The 17,933-nt window shown below is 33.5% G+C and overlaps 1 protein-coding gene across 4 annotated transcripts in view; it reads left to right on the top strand.

The window, feature by feature from the left end:
• sona (sol narae metalloprotease) overlaps positions 1-17,933 on the top strand; it is a 70,999-nt gene that overhangs the window by 1,827 nt on the left and 51,239 nt on the right. For all 4 annotated transcript variants that reach the window (XR_016196913.1, XM_089260867.1, XM_089260869.1 and 1 more), the window contains exon 2: positions 11,565-11,676. Coding sequence is in view for 3 of the 4 variants with exons in the window: in XM_089260867.1 (XP_089116993.1) it covers positions 11,608-11,676 (69 nt within the window). In the remaining variant the exon portion in view is untranslated. The remainder of the gene's footprint in view (positions 1-11,564; positions 11,677-17,933) is intronic.

Below are 17,933 nucleotides of genomic sequence, written 5' to 3'. Positions count from 1 at the left end.
TTATAAGATTTTATCAACCTGTTAATTGCCGCAGTAAACAGAGGTAATAGTCATACATGCATAATATTTCAAAAATAATATTAGCTCAAAATTTGACTCTATTCAAAAAGTGGGCTTGCCATGCAGTACGTAATTGAATTGATTTTATTTTAGTTATTATTTTTTATACCTATTCGAGAAAGTCTAATAGGTATATTTATTTTGTGCAATGTCTTATATTATTGAAGCTAGATAAATTTGAAATTTTGTACCTTGAATTATAAAGTGTTAGGCTTTTCCGGATCCGCCTGCTAGAGGCGTGGCAAATGCATTTCCCGGTATCTCAGTAGTGCTACAGAGCTGAACTTTAGAAATTTATATTATAAATATTTATTTACATATTTGTATATTAGCTAAGGGCGTGGCAAATCGGAAAATCAATCTCTTTGAGCCCTGAATGCCTATTCTGTAGTCGGTAACGCCCGATTGCAATGTTCTTAGTTGTTTTGATTTTGATTTCGTTTGCTAGTTGTGAATGCATTTTAAAGCGACTTTTCCACTGCTTGTTGTAGTTGTTGTATGCGTTATTATCTCATTGTTGCTGTTGTTGTAGCAGTAGTAGTAGTAGTCGTTGTTGTTGTTGTTGATTTTGTAATATTGCTACAGTTATTATTGCTCGATACGTTTTACTCAGCTCTCTTCGCCTGCCATTGTTGCAATTATTGCAGCTTGTATTGCAACAAAGCAGAGAGAAAGACAGGCAGCCAGACAGAGAGAGAGCGAGAGAGAGAGATAGGGAGTGAGCACTGAAAGCTTTCAGCTGCTGCTGCTGTTGCTGCTGCTGCTGCTTAGTGAGTTAGCTTTTTTTGGCTTGTAGTATGCATATCGATCGGCTAGCTTCCAATCGAGACAATTCGTAACAGTAGATTTGCAACTTTCTATGCACTCGAATTCTATGGCTAGCCAGCCCTTAGACCATTCATTTGTTGATTGTGAGGCAAATGCGAGTTGGATTTCGCTTTGTTTGCAGCTCGCCGAATTCAAATTCTGTTTTAGGCCTTGTGGCGTAGCTGTGTTTGCAGCTCGTTCATCAGCGAGACAGTGTTCACTTTTATTATATTTTTTATTTTTGTTTTGTTTAATTCATCTTTTATTTATTGTTGTTGGCGTTGCTGTTGCTGTTATTGTTGTTGTTATTGTTGTTGTTGTTTCATTGACACCGAAGAAGAAACCCGAGTAACCTGTTTGTTTGTCTCTGTGTCCGGCAGTCGCCTATCCGTTCAACTTTTGTTGTGTCTGCCTGTGCGTGAGTTTGTTTGTGTTTGTATTTTATTTAATTGCATTTTTTTTCTGCTTCTTCTTTATCATTTCATAAATAGTTTTCCAGCGTAATTCACCGCTGATAATGTGTGCATCATTTTATTTTTATCTTTTTTGGCAAAGGTATTTGGAAAAGTAATTTATTGTAGCAAAAGTTGTGCGCAAAAATGTTGCAAATATTTATTTGGGATATATATTTGATATTTTTGATGAATTAAGAAAAATTAATATAGTTTATATAACTATTTATTTTATATAATTATTTTAAATATTTAAATAAATTTATTATAATTTTTTAGGCATTGTAAAATTATGGCTTAAGTATCAAATATTTTAAATATTAAAAAAAGTTATAATTTTTTTTATCATGATTTTTTATATCAAATATTGAAATATAATTAATAAAAAGTTATAATTTTTGTGGTGTCAACAACTTTTATTATCATTTTTCATATATGAAATATTATTTTTCAATTAAAATTCTTTATTAAAAACATATATTATTGTAACTTTTTTAATAATAATTTTGAAGTATGTTTTTTGTATTTATTAAAACGTTAAAATATTTATAGACAAAATTCATTATAATTTTTTAAAATTTATTGATTTATATTATTTGTATTATTTATATTTTTGAATAAAAATAAATTTTTTAGACATGTATGCATCTGTTTATCAATTTATCTTAGGTATATAATTTGTATACAAAACCAAGGCTTTAAGGTCTCTAAGAGACCTTTTACCTACTTAATTGATTACTCGCAGTCAATCTGCATAAAAATATTTAAAACGCCCATTCAAAAATAAAAACTTCCTGTTTAATATAATAAATATGCAAATTTCATATTAATTTAATTGCCATCAAGCAAAACTAAAAAACAAAACAACAAAAATTAATAAATTATAAATGCAAATGTCAAAGATGTAATAAGTTAGCTCATTACGAACGAACAAGCGTAGACAAATACATAATACATGGATGGCTTTGCTTTATACGCGTACACGTTGTACTAGCCAAGTTGTTGCTTTGTCGACGTCTTCTTCAATTTCAATTTCAATTTCACTTTCATTTTGCGGTTTACAGTTTTTCCAACTGGCAACGGCGACCGCAGCGCTGCACGCAAACTACAAGTTGTTGTTGCTGTTGTTTGTGTGTGTGTGTGTGCGTATGTATGTGTGTTGCATGTTGCATGTTGTAACAGCAGCTGGAAAACAACAACAACAACATTTGCAGCTGCAATAAAACATTTCAATTCCGAAATAATTTTGTTTGCAGCTCGTTGTTGTTGTTGTTGTTGCTCGTTCTATGGCCTAAGCCAGTTATAAATACATAAATAATTTTTGTATTTTTGGCATTTTCGTTTTGACTGATTTCGGTTCGTCGGAATTTTGGCATTTCTTCTTTTTTTGTTTTGTTTTAATTATTATTTTTGAGGTTTTTTTATTTAATTAACTTGCTGGCGCTCACGTCGTATACACAATATGTTTGTAGCTTGTGATATATGTATATCTGATGTATGTCTTCAATATAAATAGTAATATTTATTTAGTATATATATTGATTAAGTAAATAAATCCTATTTATATCTTTAATATATTTTTATATATGTATATACATATATGGATATTACGTATACGCTTAGTATGTATATAGCTTTAGAGCATTGGATTGAGGCTTTATTATTTATTATCTATGTTAGTAGAGGTATTATATTATATTTTTAATGTATACACATTATTAAATATTCTAAATATAATTTTTGTTAAGCTCTAAAACATTGTATATATTATATCAATATTTGCATACCCTCAACTTAATGGAAATGGCATATCAAGTTATAATAGTTTCCTGGAATGCATATTACAGGCAGAAGGAGGCGTGGCAGAACCGATAAAGTATATATATATTATAGATTAGGGCGATAAGCTGAGCTGATTTAGCTTAGAGTGTATCGAACGCAAGTCTAACAATTAGATAATAAAATGATATCTTCAGCATCTTTAAAGCTGGAGTTTCCAAATTTCGCATATATACTCATATGTGTTTCATATAATTTTGATTTTTATTATTTGTATAACGGCCACAAATGCGCCCACTTATTCACTTCCTTTTACTTGTCACACATTATACATTATATTTTTAGCTTAAGCTAATCATCACAAATTATTTGTTGATTTCGTCAATTAGAGAAATTTAAAAACAAAATTTTTAACGCATCTCAGCAGCTGCCTCTTCTCCTTGTTTTTGTTGTTGTTGTTTCCCATATTTTTTGGTAACCTGCTAGGCGAAGGCATTAGCACAGCTGTTTTTGGGTTTCATTTGCTGTCGGCGGCTTTTCAACACACATTCAAGGTACAAGTTCCCAACTCTATTGTTTCGTCTATAAACAATAGAAAAAAGATTCGCTCGCCCTTTTACACACACACACACACGCACACACACTCTGACAAATTGCAGCTGATACGAAATGTTGAGCAAATGCAAAGAGTTCAGGTCGCAGACGTTTTACGTAATCCTTTCCGTCAGCGTTGTCGCCGTGGCGCTGCTGCAACTTGCAACATTTCAACTTTGAAATCAAATTTATTATCTTTTGTTGGCTTTTGGGTTGCTGCGCTGATTTTTTTTTCTATTTCTTTTCGGTTTGTTTTGCTGACTTTTTCTGAATTTTTTTTTTTTTTGTTTTTTTTTGCAAAACGCCAACAGTTGAACTTTGTTATGTCACTTTGTTATGCTACACAGTAGATTATATTGTGATTTGTGTGGGAGTTTGGTTATTCATGTTTGGGCATGCGGTTTGGGGTGCGCGTTAGGCTCAGGAGAGTTGCATTTAATGTGCGGCTCTTTAACAGGCTAACCATGCGAAAAGTGTGTTGTTAACGATTTAAAAGGTCTCATATATGTATGTATATGTATATGTGTATAAATATTTCACAAACATATCATTTAAATTTATTTGAAAGGAAGAATTATTACATAAGAGATTTAGGTGTTTCGCTTTGGGTATTACTTTTATCCATCATCATGAGCATGCTCATGATCATCATCGGCATCAGCGCTATCATCATTGCTGTTTCAATGAGCCAATGATTACAGTATTCAATTGCGATGCACATTATATAATAAATACCATAAAGCGCCCGTCATACGATGTGTGTTGAGCTAAAAACCAAAACCAAAACAAAAACAAAAACAAAAATAAAAGAGCTGCACTCATAATCGTCATTACCTAACCCATAGCACAGCCCTAAAAAACAACAGAAATTCATTACTCATGCGCCCTGTTGTCGGCTGTCCGCCATTGCCCGTTAGCCGTTGGCTATTGGCCGTTGGCCACTTCAGGCCCTGAGACCTGCCCTAATCATTTTGCACAGCTTGGCATTTATCACTGAAATAAGTTCATTATCAAGCAAACTGCATAACTAGGCACAATGCACAGCTGTCTGTGTGTGTGTGTGTGTGTAGATAAAGCCGGCAATGATATCAGCGAACAGACGTCTTCACTCGCCAGATGGCAGCTGGCTGGCTGGCTAGCTGGCTGAGCAACGTCAGTTTTATTTTGGCCGAACATCGTTGCTCGGCTGTCAATGTCAATTATGTTAAAACGCTGACGCCCTCAGTTTGATGCGCTGCTGGGGCTGTTGTGTCAGCAAATTGCCAAAGAAAGCCACTGCCAAGAAAGAGTAAACAATGAGATCAATGAGACGGGAGGCTAGCTCGAATTTTCAATACACTTGCTTACAATAGAGTTGCTTAGATTAGCTTTATTCAAGATTAACTCTTAAGAGACGAGAGATTTTTTGGTGATGGAGAAGTTGCTGAGTCTGCAAACTGATGAAGAGCTCGATTAAATATGTCATATATATAAATATCAAATATCTAATACAGTTGAGAACCGATAATTCGAACGATAATTCGGCTGAGTTTTTTTCGATTTACCTAAAAATAAAATACAGAATTGTCGAGAATAAATTTTTTCAAGCGGATAGAATTTTTTTAGCAGGATACTGTATTAAATTGTATTATACATATTTCATATATAGTACTCGTAGGAATTTAAAATTGGTTATTGCTACAGCTTTCTGAAAGAAACTTCTTGTAGAGCTGGTTTAATATTACAGAAACTATTGAAGATAAATTGTATTGAGAAGCCCAGTAAAATTGTATATAGTAATTATTAGTAAACAATAAATGTATTAATTATTAGTAATTAATAAATAAACAAATTATTAGTATTTAATAAATATATTAATTATTATTAATTAATAAATGTAGTAATAAAATATGTAGCAAATAAAAATATATAGAAACTAGTAAAAATTTAACAAAAGTAGTAAGGGAAATTTAGTTTGATTTTTATATAAACTTTAAATGTTTTCAGAAATGTAAAAAATATAATTGATAAAATATATATAATATATATTATATTATATTATATATATTTATTTATATTTATCATATATATTTATATATTATATTATATATATTTTATCAATTATATTTTTTACATTTCTGAAAACATTTGAAGTTTATATAAAAATCAAACTAAATTTCCCTTACTACTTATTTTATTTCTTTTATTTTATTTATTTTTTTGTTCTAAATGTTCATATACATATGTATATTGTATATATGTTTTATGCATATAAGAAACAGACATCCAACATATTTAAAAAAAAAATTATATTTGCCTCTTTGATGCATAAACATTAAATCTGAAATGCATGTATTATAAATTTCATTTTTAATTGTTATATATTTTATTTATATAGATATACATATGCATATCAACATATTTAATTAATATATATATATAATTGCCTCTCTAATGCCAATTAAACTCAATTAAATTGTGAAGTGAACTCATATTAAGTTACCTAAAGAGATTAGCTGGGAAGAAGAAGAAGAAGAAGTCTAGCCTAATAGCCTAAAAAACGCACACACTTTTCATACTATTGCACAAGTCAACTATATATATGCTAAAGACAGCTAAATACTTATATATAATATATTCATAAAACATATAATAGTAAAATTAGCTAAAGCAAAATTTCAAAGAAAACAAAATACTTGTTTAACAATTGTGAGCTTAGCTTTATATAATTTAAAAGCCAGCATTTGGCCTGCGCTGACCTGCCAATGCGTTACATATTTAACGATAAAATTATAATACACTCTACTATGAGGGTTTTATGATCATAGGCAGTTAAGAGCGACTGTTTAAAATGTAAGCGAAAAAAACCAACAAAAAAAAATTCCCATAAACAGACAAAATGCATTGGCAAAAGGAGAGTGTGAGAGAGAGAGAAAGAGAGCGAGACAGACTAGACAGACGCTCACTCTGTTAAATATGTATGGCAAGTGTCTGTGTCGGCATAATTATGCGGAAGCTGACAATGCAACTTGCTTTATATTTTTTTCTTTCTTTCGCTCGCGTCTTTGGCGACCCCCCTCAACAATTGCATGCAAGCTAGTTGCGGCTTTCTTAAAAAAAAAAAAATGTTTCTTTCAATGCCTTTTGGCATAATTCCACACATATATATATAGACAGAGACAGTAACAATGCTTGAATTGTGGCCCAAAAGCGTTTTAACTGTTCGGCTTTCTTAGCGCTTCTGTTTTGGTGACGGCTCTTAAATTGGCCACAAAGCTTAATTGCCACGGCAAACAGTGCGAACTGTGAAAAACTGTTGCCGTTTGATGTCGATTACATAATCCATACTGTTGGCCATGCACGCGATGCCACAGAGCCAATAAAAACGCATGCACATAGCAAATGATACATGCATACATACAAATACATACATACATAGTATGTATATAGGTTTTATATGGCATATAGATCTGAGATCTGATTTGTTATTGGGCAAGTTCTCTGCGCAAATGCATTGCCATAACCATAACCTTGAGCTGCTGCTTGAGCATCATACAAAAAACTGACCCTAATCGACCTTAATTATGCAAACGTCAAATATCGAGTTTGACAAAAATAGCCAGCCCAAGATAATATGCATAATACATATATATATATATATATATAAATATACATCTATATATGTATATATTTGGTTAATATATGCGCTTTGATTCCGTTTGTTTTTATATGTCTGAATATGACTTTCCGATTTGTTTGTCGCATAACTGTAGCGGCTATAAATTTATGCAAAGCACAAGTGTGCGATAACGTACCAAAACTGTAAGCTTGTCACATTTGGGAGCGTTCAATAGATATATGTGTGGTCGTTATATACCCTGGATAAAGATAATGATGAGGTGGTTTAAGTGGAAGTTTCATTGCAAGTATTCAATAACTTGCATATGTGTATTATATTTATAGCATATATAGCATATATAGGGCGTATATAGGGCTATTTATAGAGTGGTATATTAACACGACTTTGAGCTAATAAAAAATCAACTGTTATGCACTAGACAATAATTTTTCATATATTAAATTCAAATAGGGTATTTTTATTATTTGATTTATAGACTATAAAAATGCAAATCAAAACGAATTAAACACGATTCTATTTATTAATAAATTTATATAAAAATGTTATTTTAAATGTATATTTAAATACAGGGTATTTTTTTTTATTTATTTATTATATTTATTTTTTTTTTGTAAACATTTTTATATTTTATTAACGAGACAGGGTATTTTTGATCAACCCTTTATTATTGATCAGTCCGTATATTACATACATATATATAAAGTATATCATCCTTTATTACTCAATACACTATTCATTTATTAATTATTCATTAATCACAAATATACGGTATATACGTTAAATATAACCTCTTCAGTTTCTTAATACAGGGTATCATTGATCATGCCTTATTCACAAATATACGGTATATTACACATATTTTAAATATACCCTCCTCAATTACTTAATACAGGGTATCACTAATCAGTCCGCATATGCCTTAATCATAAATTTGCGATGTCTTATAGAGCTGGAATCAATTTCAATGCGATTAGCCATAGTTTCTAATATTGTTGTAACAAACGTTTTAATTACTTTTCTTTTCTTTTATTATCTTCTCTCTCTCTTTATCTCTTATTGTCTTGCTGAGTCCAGGGCATTTATTTCCACAGTTGATTTCTAATTAATTGTTTTTCGTTGACATTCGAACACGAATTCGTCATAATTTGACACCTTGATGAATTAATTTCGTTTTGATGATGTTTCATTTTTATTTTTCTATTGTTTCGTTTTTTTCTTCTTTCTTGTTTTCTGTCGCTGTCAGGTGAAAGTCTTGCCCAAGGTTATTCACGATATTTGGCAGCCGCGAGTTGTTTACCCGTTTAGAGCTGAGCTGGTGGCTTTGAACTTAGCCGGGGACCCGAGGGCCATTTGCCCCGTGGGCTAATAGCCAAGTGAACTTGACAAAGACTTAGATTCAGCTCTGCTGTTAATCACAAAAGTATGTAAAAAGCGGGGAATCATTCTTCTTTTATGACTTGAAAGTGAAATAAATCATTTGTTAGACATTAGTTTTTATGTTTTAATAATTTGTTTTAGTATAAAGTATATAGTCATAAAAATGATGGATATTATTAGTTAATAGAAATAGAAAGGATTAGCAAAAGGAGTTTACTCAAAAGTTCTTCCATATAAAGCAGAGATTTAAGTGCATCATTAATAATACAATTATAAAAAAAAAATATAAAAAATTGTATATCCATTTATTCTCATTAAAATTTATAAATTTAAAACTTCAAAACATTAGTTAGTTGTATTAAAATATATATGCCCATAATTTCAGCCAAACTGTTATATAAAATGTGAAGTCAAGTTCGTTGCCTAAGTCTTTTGATATTGTATCGCTTAATATGCACTAATTACGTCTGCACGTTGGCCATTAACCCTCGGGTGACCCACTAATGTCTTCATTCGATAAGTGGACTAATTGGCAGGCTGGTCTCTGCTCGTGGGCTGCTCCCAGACATGCCCCTTCTAAACGTCCGTTGTCGAGTGGAAAACCCATTTAAATCTCAACACATTTCGACGCAAAATGCACGCCCTCGAAGCGAGCATGTCTTTCGTTTCTTTCACTGCTGCACGCCCATGCAAACGTGAAAATGGCAACAACTATTGCCGGCAACAATTTCTAAATAAGTGCCCATAATTCACAATTAAATGGTTTGCTACATTTCACTTTCTGATCTATGTATACGTATGGGCGATGTGTGTAAATGGAACTGTTAAGGTTTTTTCTTAGGTTTTTTTTGGTGAATGGGTTCAGCTACAGATGCTGGTATGAGCATGTGTTTGTTTGCTCGTCGTAAGGAAAAACTATGGCAATGTCTTGAATTTCACGCGCTATATATGTAAAGAATGTGTTCTTCGTCTGCATAAAAATAAACGATTTCAGTTTTCCATTTAGATAATTTGGCCATACTGTTTCTATATTTTTAGCTATATTTGGGACTGTCTGTTCTATAAATAATAAAACATATTTTTAAAAAATAAAACAAAAAGAGAGCAAAAAACAAAAAAATACAAAATAAAAAATCAAGATAAATAATAAAAAATAAATAAAACAAAATACATAAAAAAAAAGTTTTAAATAAAATCATAAAAAATTAAATAGATTCAATTATTAAAATAAAAAATAATAATAATTAGTATATGTTATTATTATATATATATTGTTTTTTTTTTTTATTATTAATAATATATAAGAAATATTTAATGAAAATTAAATAGGAGTACAATAATATAATAATATAGTTGTCAAATAAAATGTTGAAATATACTAAAATAAATAAAATATATAAAAACTAAATACATCAAATATATGTATTTATTTTTCATATAGTTTTATATAATGTGAAGATAACTTAAATCCAATAAGGAGAAGCTAATATAATTTTATAATTTGTTATACTAATATTAATAAATATATTTGTCGAGTAAAATCCTCAATTTTTCAGTTGTCATTAAGATCCACAAACTTTCTTTACTCCTTGATCGCTTTTTATTTATTTTGTTTTTTATTTTTTTTTATTCTGTTGCATTTTGCAGCTCTTGCAAAATTTGCATACAAATTGCCCCGAAAAAATTGATATCTCAAGAGTGGAGCTGCTCGCCCCTCGGCGCCTGCTGCAGGCAGAAAAACAAATGTCATGCAATTTGTTGTAAAAGTGGATGTTGCAAAATGCAACAATAACAGCAACAACGACAGCAACAGCAGCTGTCATTGTTGTTGTTGTTATTGGGCAGTTTTGTTTGTTTAGTGTTGGTTTGTCAAAGGTCTGGCCATGTCGATGTGGATGCTGTTGCCGCCTCTTTGCCACGCATCGCTGCATCATTATTGACAATTAGCCGCATTCGATGGCATTTATGCCCGGACGGATGTACGCCAACAACAACAACAACAGCAACAACAACACGCTTGTTTCTTACTTTTGTATTGCTTCTTGGCCTTACGCAACAATTAATTACAGCCAACGGGCCAGAAAAGTTTTTGTTATTTTTTTTTTTGTTTTTGCTTACAATAAATACAAAATTATTAATTGTAAAGTTGCAACAGTTTCGCATCAAGCAGAGGATGCAAGTCGAGTATAGCATAATAATAACCATTTAAGCGTAAAAAAAGAGGCAGCTCAAGTAAATGGACAGCGTGCAATGGGAACTAAGGAGAGGTTTCAGTTGATGCAATTTAAATTTGGCAATCGATAGAGCTAGATATAGAGAAAGAATTTAGACTGGTGTAAGAATAAGGCTTCTATATATTATTTAATATATATAAACTATATATAAAATATATATAAAATATATATAAAATATTTTTAATATTTAATATATTTATTTTATCTATTTATAAGATAATTCATATATATTTTATTTTTATTTTTATTTATATATTTATGTTTCAAATATTTATTTTATTTATTTTTTTATATTTATTTATTTATATTTATTTATTAAAATATTTTACTAATTTTTTACGTAGTCTTCTTTTAAAATTCATTATATAAATTTTTATTATTATATTTATTATACATATATAAATTTAATATAATTTATTGTTTCATATATATTTGACGAATTTTGTATGTAATTATTTTTAAATTTTTTATATTTTTTTTAAAATTTATTTTATATACATAAATTATTATAATTTTTTAATTATACACATATATATCCTAAATATTTTAATTTTATATTTTAAACATATTTTTTCCTTCAATTATTTAAATTGATTTTACTAAATATGTTTTGTTTTTCTCTCTTTTTCATTCCCTTTGCAGCCCAAGTTCTTTAAAGCAATCCCCACAATACATACCACATAAAATGTTCTCAATATTTGGCTCGATCATAGCGCTTGTATTGGCCAGCACAATATGCGAGGCACTGCCAGATGTAAGTATCCAACTGTGGGTAGTCTTAGCCCTGATATGCGATAGTGCCTTGAGCTATATAGATATAGGCTCAACACGTTTAGCCGCAGAACAACTCATCAATCAATTCAATGCAATTGTTTTCGAGGGGCACTCCATAAGACAATGACAGTTAACTGTTTTTTATTTGACATTTGAATGCTTACAGAGGACAACAACAACAATAATAGTAGCAACAACAGTAGTAACAACAACAAACGACCGCCAGAAATGAAATTCATTGTCATTTTATGGCTCGCAGTCGTATTGTGCGTAATTAGCATTTAAAAAAAAAAACATTTTTTGTATATTAATTAAATTACAAAACTATTTAAAGCGAGCAAAAGACGCGGGGAATTCAGTTATACGAACATTAATCGAAATGAGTCGCTCTCAGTCTCTCCCTCTCTCTCTCGCTCTCTCTCTCTCTCTGTCTGTCTGCTACGCCCTCAACAACGCCCGCAAGATACAAATGGCATTGTTATTAAGCACGCACACATACACTTACATACATATGTGCATATGCTGTGTCTGTGTGCAGCTCTCATTGAAAAAACAAACGCACGCTCAGCTTTTGTCTCGTAGAAAAACATATATGTATGCAGGTATATATATATACAATATATTTATATATGTATTTACTTAAAAAAAAAGCTTCGCCAACAAATTATGGCCAAGGTCAAATGTAAAATGTTCTTGTAATCATTTCGACTGAATTTCGTATTTCAGCGTTTGACTTTTGATTACGTTTGATGTTGTTGCTGTTTTGGTTGTTGTTTTCTTTTGAATTTTCATGCTGTGCCAGAGACACGCCCCTTTCCCTTCACTGTTGCCGTGTTCTTTAACTGAAAACAGTGAGAGTTTTACTTGGAGCTGAAAGCTGAAGCTTGTTAAGCGGATTTTCGTTTCGAACTGTAGACGAACGCCTTGTTTGCTTGTATTTTATTTTCAATATTTGTTTAGTCACTGAGCACAATTAAATCGGTTTCATAATGTAACAAATTTTCTTCATGTTGTTGTAGATGTATGTTGTGTTAACCTATTTTCCAGATAAAGAAAATAGCTAAGGTATTTGGTGAGCAAAGTGATTGATAAGTCTTTAGTCTCATTATTGTCCAAGCTGAATATTTTTAGTTGATATATAATACGAAATATGATATCAGTATAGTTCCATATATAGTCTTTATAGCAAAGAATTGACAAGTCTTTAGCCTCTTTACGGTGTAAGCTGAATATTTATATTTTTACTGATATACGATATGAAATGAAATGATATATGATATCAGAACAGTTCCATGTAGAGTATTTATAGCAAAGAATGCCATTTACATCTTTATATTTATGATATATCTTATGGAGCTATGGGGAAATTTGCTAGCTGTAGCTTTGCTTGATATTATAATTTGCCATTAGTTAGGAATATTCTTCTTCTATTATAATTTGCCATTAGTTAGGAATATTCTTCTTCTATTTTAATTGCCTTTAGTTGGGAATATTCTTCTTCTATTTTAATTTTTCTTTAGTTGGGAATATTCTTCTTCTCTTTTTTCTTTAAGTATAAAAATGGGGGCTACGTGTATTTCTCATTTAGCTATACTCCATAGTTTTGTGTGCTGAGTTCGGTTGTAAATGAACAACAGCTCTCTCAACGTCGACTTGAAGACAAGAGCCTCTTTATAGAGAGAAAGAGAGAGAGAGAGAGAAAGAGAGGGAGAGAGAAAGAGAGAGAGAGAGAGAAACAGAGAGAGAGAGAGAGAGAGAGTCAAGAATAGAAGGGCTCTCTATACCATGAATACATAAAGCCTGGATGGCAATATTTGTATATATCCTATTGAAATTTTAAAGAGAGTAAATGAGAACACATTCTTTACTTCCTCTATTCCTCTAATATATTCAACTCAAATCTGTGATCTGCTAGCAGAAAAACTTCTGCCTAGAGTCAATCTTAGCTTAGTTGTTGTACATTAGATGTCTATATTTCACTGTCTACTAGCAATTCTTCGCTTAACTGACTTCTGTCAAGCTCAAGTATAGATCTCTCAATCGAAGCCAGCAGTTCCATTTCAAGCGATATTTTCTTGAATTTGCTGTCATTTCCTTGACACTACCAGTGCGAGAGCAATGCTGTATAGATGTAGCTGGCTAGATTTCAACACGTGCTTGAATATATTATTCAGAGAAGCTGCTTGCAACATAGACTGAGAGTCAAGACTGTGCCGAAGTATCCGATTGCAACTAAGACTGCAATTAAAGTTGACTTTTTGCGTGCCAGCAGCAGCAGCAGCATCATAAAACTCTAGACAAAAACTATGACGAGGCCCTTCAAATCGCAACGAAGCATAAAGCAAAATTATGAAAAGCAACTGGCCAAAAGCTGAGACAAGCAGCACGAAAACTTGGCTAGAATCGAACCGTTATGAGTCAGCCGCAATTGCAATTGGTTGAGGTTGTTGTCATTTCTGTTGCTGTTGTTGTTGCTGTTGTTGCTGGTCTATATATATTTCATGTGCTGTCAAGAATTTAAGGAAAAAATAAATAAAAATATGAGATTGTCTTCCTCTTCCTAGCCGCAGTTTTGAGCCTTTTAATTGTGAAATCAAGAACTTTGGCGTTGGCAATTTGTGTGGCACGATTTGTTGTTGTTGTTGCCAGTTGTTGTTGTTGTTGCTTGTCAGACTCTTTGGCTCTGGCTGCTGCTGCTTGTCACGCTTGACTTTTATCTCTTCAGATTGGGTCACGTTCCCGCCAATGCCCAAGTGAGCGCTGTGTGTGTGAGTGTATATATGTATATATAGCTGAGCATGTCTCTGAGTAATTTTTTAAAGATAAGTGGGATAGCTAAATGCTAGAAATGCATAAGAGTTAAAGCTAAAATGAGTTTTGCATGGAGAGCATTTAAGATCAGAGATCATAGAATACAAAAAACTTTCTAGAAGAAAACCAAATAAAGCCGAAGCTGTCCAGCTGCGGCTGACATTGAACGTCTGCGGGCGAGAGCGAGACAGAGAGAGATGTAACTTTCGCATTAGACGCCGTCACAGACGTCTCCAAAGTTTGCCGATGTTATGGCACTCTGAACTTTTCACACTTTGTTAATTTTGGCGCCTGCACAGAAAACACAAAACAGAAAACCGAAAACAGTGGAGCACATTGAAAATAAAATAAATAAAGTTGGCGCCAGCAGAAGCATTTATTAATTTCCGGCGTTTCTCAGGCGCGGCAAGGTCGAGCAAACCCAGCGAAAAGATCTCCCCCCGTATATAAAATGTAGCCATACATATTAAGATTATGATTATGATTAAGATAATGATGATTATGATTATGATTATTACTATTACTATTAGCAGCTGCTTGATCTGCAAGTCAAGTTGCGCTTGGCTGAAGTGTATAATTTCTTTATGTGATTTGCTTTGGCATAAGGTCGAGTGACACTCCGGCGAGCATTCGTATTGAGAGAGCCATCGATTTCGATGTTGACTTTGACCGGTGCATGGAAATTGCACAACGCACAGAGATAAGTAGTGTGTGTGTGTGTGCGTGTGTGTTTATGCCATAAACAGAGTATTGGCCTCCCCGTGGCCAATTTGAAGCACACTTTTTGCGCTAATATGGCGGCTACACCTTTTACTTTGAGCTGCTGCTGCTGCTGCTGCTGCCGGTTATATCGGGCGTATGAGTAATCACACAATTTCAATAATTGCGCGCACAAAACAGCAGCAACAACAACCGGACAACGAGCAACAAACAACGACAACAGCAACAACTATACAAATTACAAACACAAATTTCACAATATCCGTCATTGCACCCCGTCGAAAATTAAAGCGCGCGCCGCTTGGACAAATCGCCAGCAGCCGTGGCTGTCGCCGTTGTCGTCGTTGTTGTTGTTGTTGTTACTCTGAGCCATCGATGAATGATTAGCTGGGATTCAGCTCACTGGTTCACAGCTCTTTCTGAAGCCGTGTGACATTCAAATGACAACTACTCGAAGTAATCGAGTGATTGAAACAAGGCTGTCAATGGATTTGCAAATTTACTTCTTCTTACCGAATCGGAGCGTTAACCAAAGCGAGTTGGTTGGAGTTAAATAAAGCATCGCTATAAGCCGGATGTAAACATAGTTTTTGATTTTTAAATAAGTATTAGTGCATAGAGAGAGGGGGAGAGGGAGAGAGTGTGAAGAAATTAATTTACTCTTTCTACAGCTTTAATTCAAATGGACTTTTACATTTGATAGCTGCTTAAAATGGGAAAAATATTTGACATTTCACGTGCGTGACAGTGTGATTTACAGAGTGGAAGTCAATGCGGAAAATATTTTAGTAAATTAATCAGAGATTTTAAAGCACTTTTTGGATCTGCCAGCTGCTGCGCCAAGATTTTTTATCTATTTAAAAATTGCATAAAATTTAATTGAATTAAAATGAAAATCTTGAACAGAATTCAATTCTATTATTCTATTCTATTAATATTTGTATTTAATTTAATAACTAAATAAAGTGCTAAAAATTTGTATTGAAGTACAAAATTTCATAATAATTATAATTGAATATTAAAATTAAACTCTAATATTCTATCAATATTGTTGTAATTCTACAATTCTAATAAATATCAAAGTTCTCTCAACTCAATTCCACTTAGTATCAGCATTTATTCCCCATTCAAAATATTATTAAATTGATTCCAACAGCGCAGCTCGCCTTCTCGTTGCTCAGTGCTTCATTTGCATTGCGTTGCCAGCCCTGGTTTGGCTAAGCTTAATCGCTGGCGCTGATCTTGTTCATCAAATGGCTTTTGCATAATTCGCTGTTACCTCCCATTAATTGCAATTAATTGGCAGCAAGGGCTGCCCCTCCCCTCCCCCTGTACACTACCCGCCTCACAAGCTGACCACAAACTGGTCAAGTGTTGATTGGCGCTTGGCGTTTTGGGGTGTGGCCCCATTTGGCATTTGCATATTGCAAATTGTAAATTGCTGCAGGTGCAACGCTCGCAATGTATGAATGTGTAGTCAGGAAGCGGCAGCCCTAAGAAACAAACAAAGCAGCAGGAGTAGCCATTGCAGCAGCAGTTGGAGCTGCCACAGCAGCAATATGAGCAGCTGGAGTAGTAGTAATAAGGAACAGCAGCAATAGGTGTAACAACAGCAGCAGCAGCAGCAGCAGCAGCAACCATAAGAGTAGCGACAACAGCAACCATAGGAGGAGGAGGAGCAGCAGCATCAGTAGCAGCAACAATATCAACAGCAACAGGAGTAGCAGAAACAGCAACCACAGGAGGAGTAGCGACAGCAACCACAGGAGGAGGAGGAGCAGCATCAGCAGCAGCAACAATAACAGCAGCAACAACAGCAGCAACAGCAGCAACAACAACAGCAACAACAGCAGCAACAAAAGCAGCAAAAGGAGTAGCAACAGCAGCAACCACAGGTGAAGAAGTAGCAGCAACAGGAGTAGCAGTAGGAGCAGCATCAGCAGCAGCAGGAGTACCAACAACATCAACCACAGGAGTAGGAAGAGCAGCAGCGGCAGGAGCAGTAAAATCAACTGCAGCAGCAGGGGAAGTAACAACAGCAACAGTAGCAACAGCAACAGTAACAACTGACGTAGGAATAGCAACAGCAACAGCAACAGCAGCAACAGCAGCAGCAACAGCAGCAGCAGCAGCAGCAACAGCAACAGCAGCAGCAACAGCAACAGCAGCAGCTGTAGCAGCATCAGCCTCATCGTTCCTCTATACATTCACAATAATAATTTCGCATCGGCTTAAACTCGAGTTCATTTTCACTTTCAGTGGATAGCAAATATTACTCAAGAGTCGACCCCCAGGAGCTGCTGCAGCATCACAGTCTCTCGCCCTCTCGCCCTCTCCCTCTCTCTCTCTCGCTCTGTCACACTCGCACTCTAATCGCGTATGACCAAAACACGTTTCAAATGAAAGTAAAAACTCTTGTGGCATTGTGTCTGCCTCTCGTTCGCCGTTGCTCTTTGCGTTTGTTCACCTGTCGCTGCGTCGAGGCGCTCATTTCGCCGGCCGTTCGCAATTCAATTAAAATAGAATTATCATGCTAACTGTTATACAAGAGACGACAACATTTTCTACCAGACAAACAATGAAAAAAAAGCAGAAAACAGTAAACTGAAAAAAATTGTTGTCTATGCTAGCTGAATCTATGTTGTTTACCTTGTCTTCTTCTTCTTAACTGTTTGCGCTTGCTGCTGTTGTTGCTGCTGCTGTTGC

The sequence above is a fragment of the Drosophila navojoa genome, chromosome 5 (assembly GCF_054131105.1).
Source record: "Drosophila navojoa isolate 15081-1374.11 chromosome 5, UAZ_NAV_1.0, whole genome shotgun sequence".
NCBI lineage: Eukaryota > Metazoa > Arthropoda > Insecta > Diptera > Drosophilidae > Drosophila > Drosophila navojoa.
Note: the sequence above shows the minus strand (reverse complement) of the source record. Positions and strands in the feature narration are given on the sequence as shown.